The 839-nt window shown below is 72.3% G+C and overlaps 1 protein-coding gene across 3 annotated transcripts in view; it reads left to right on the forward strand.

Annotated features, from left to right (window-relative positions):
* Positions 1–320: 320 nt before the first annotated feature.
* Positions 321–839, forward strand: part of PTPN4 (protein tyrosine phosphatase, non-receptor type 4) — a 109,101-nt gene continuing 108,582 nt past the window's right edge. For all 3 annotated transcript variants that reach the window (XR_003570746.1, XM_027879733.1, XM_027879734.1), the window contains exon 1: positions 321–434. Coding sequence is in view for 2 of the 3 variants with exons in the window: in XM_027879733.1 (XP_027735534.1) it covers positions 422–434 (13 nt within the window). In the remaining variant the exon portion in view is untranslated. The remainder of the gene's footprint in view (positions 435–839) is intronic.

The following is an 839-nucleotide window of genomic DNA, read 5'->3' on the forward strand; positions in this document are numbered from 1 at the left end:
GAAGGAGAGGCCAGAGGCGGGGGAGGGTGTCTGCCGCCTCCCCCCCGAGGCTCCCCCGTCCCTTTCTCCTGCAGCTCTTCTTCCCCCCCGCTCCCTCGGCCCTGCCGCTGCAGTACGATGCGGCGCTCGCCGCTGCGGCGGGGCGCGAGGCGGCTGCTGTCGCTGCTCCCGGGGCTGCGGCTCCGGCGGGCGCTGCGGGAGAACTGAGAGGGGCGACCAGCGACGCCTCCGCTCCCGGTCCCGCTCCCGGGGGGCGGGGAAGTGCGGGAGCTGCGCGTGCCCGACCGGCTGCGGCGCGCGTGCCCGTGCGCGCGCGCCCGCGGAGGGTGGGGGGGGTCGCGCGGGGCGGCAGCGGCGCGAGCGCGCAGCCCCCGCGCCTCTTCCCTCCGCGCGCGCCGCTCCATCGGGAACCAGGACCTGGATGGTACATGAAGGTAACGGCTCCGCGCGGGGGGAGCGGGGGTGCCGCGAACCGCGTCCCTTGTGCTGTCCCCCCCCCCCTTCCTCGCCGCTCCCCCGCCCCGCAACTTCGCGCTCAGGTCGCCGCGGGCGAAGAGCGGCTCTGCCGGGAGCCCTCTCGGTGGAGGGGGTTTGTGTGTGTGTGCGCGCTGTTCCCTTCGGTTTCCCCCTCCGAAAAGACCAGGAGACCTGGCTCCCCTCTGGCGAAGGGGTGGTGGGGGTTGTGTGGTGCTCGGGGGGGTGGGGGCTCCTAAACAGCCTCGGGGGGGATCGAGCTGCGGGGGCAGGTCGGGGTCTCTCGAATGCGGCGAACTCTGCCCAGCGCATGAAACAGGTTTTTATTTTAGTGTGTTTAATATAAAACTTTGCGATCCTGTGCT

Source organism: Empidonax traillii, unplaced genomic scaffold (genome assembly GCF_003031625.1).
Source record: "Empidonax traillii isolate 1590-97213 ecotype Southwest subspecies unplaced genomic scaffold, ASM303162v1 scaffold57:size2250009, whole genome shotgun sequence".
Lineage (NCBI taxonomy): Eukaryota > Metazoa > Chordata > Aves > Passeriformes > Tyrannidae > Empidonax > Empidonax traillii.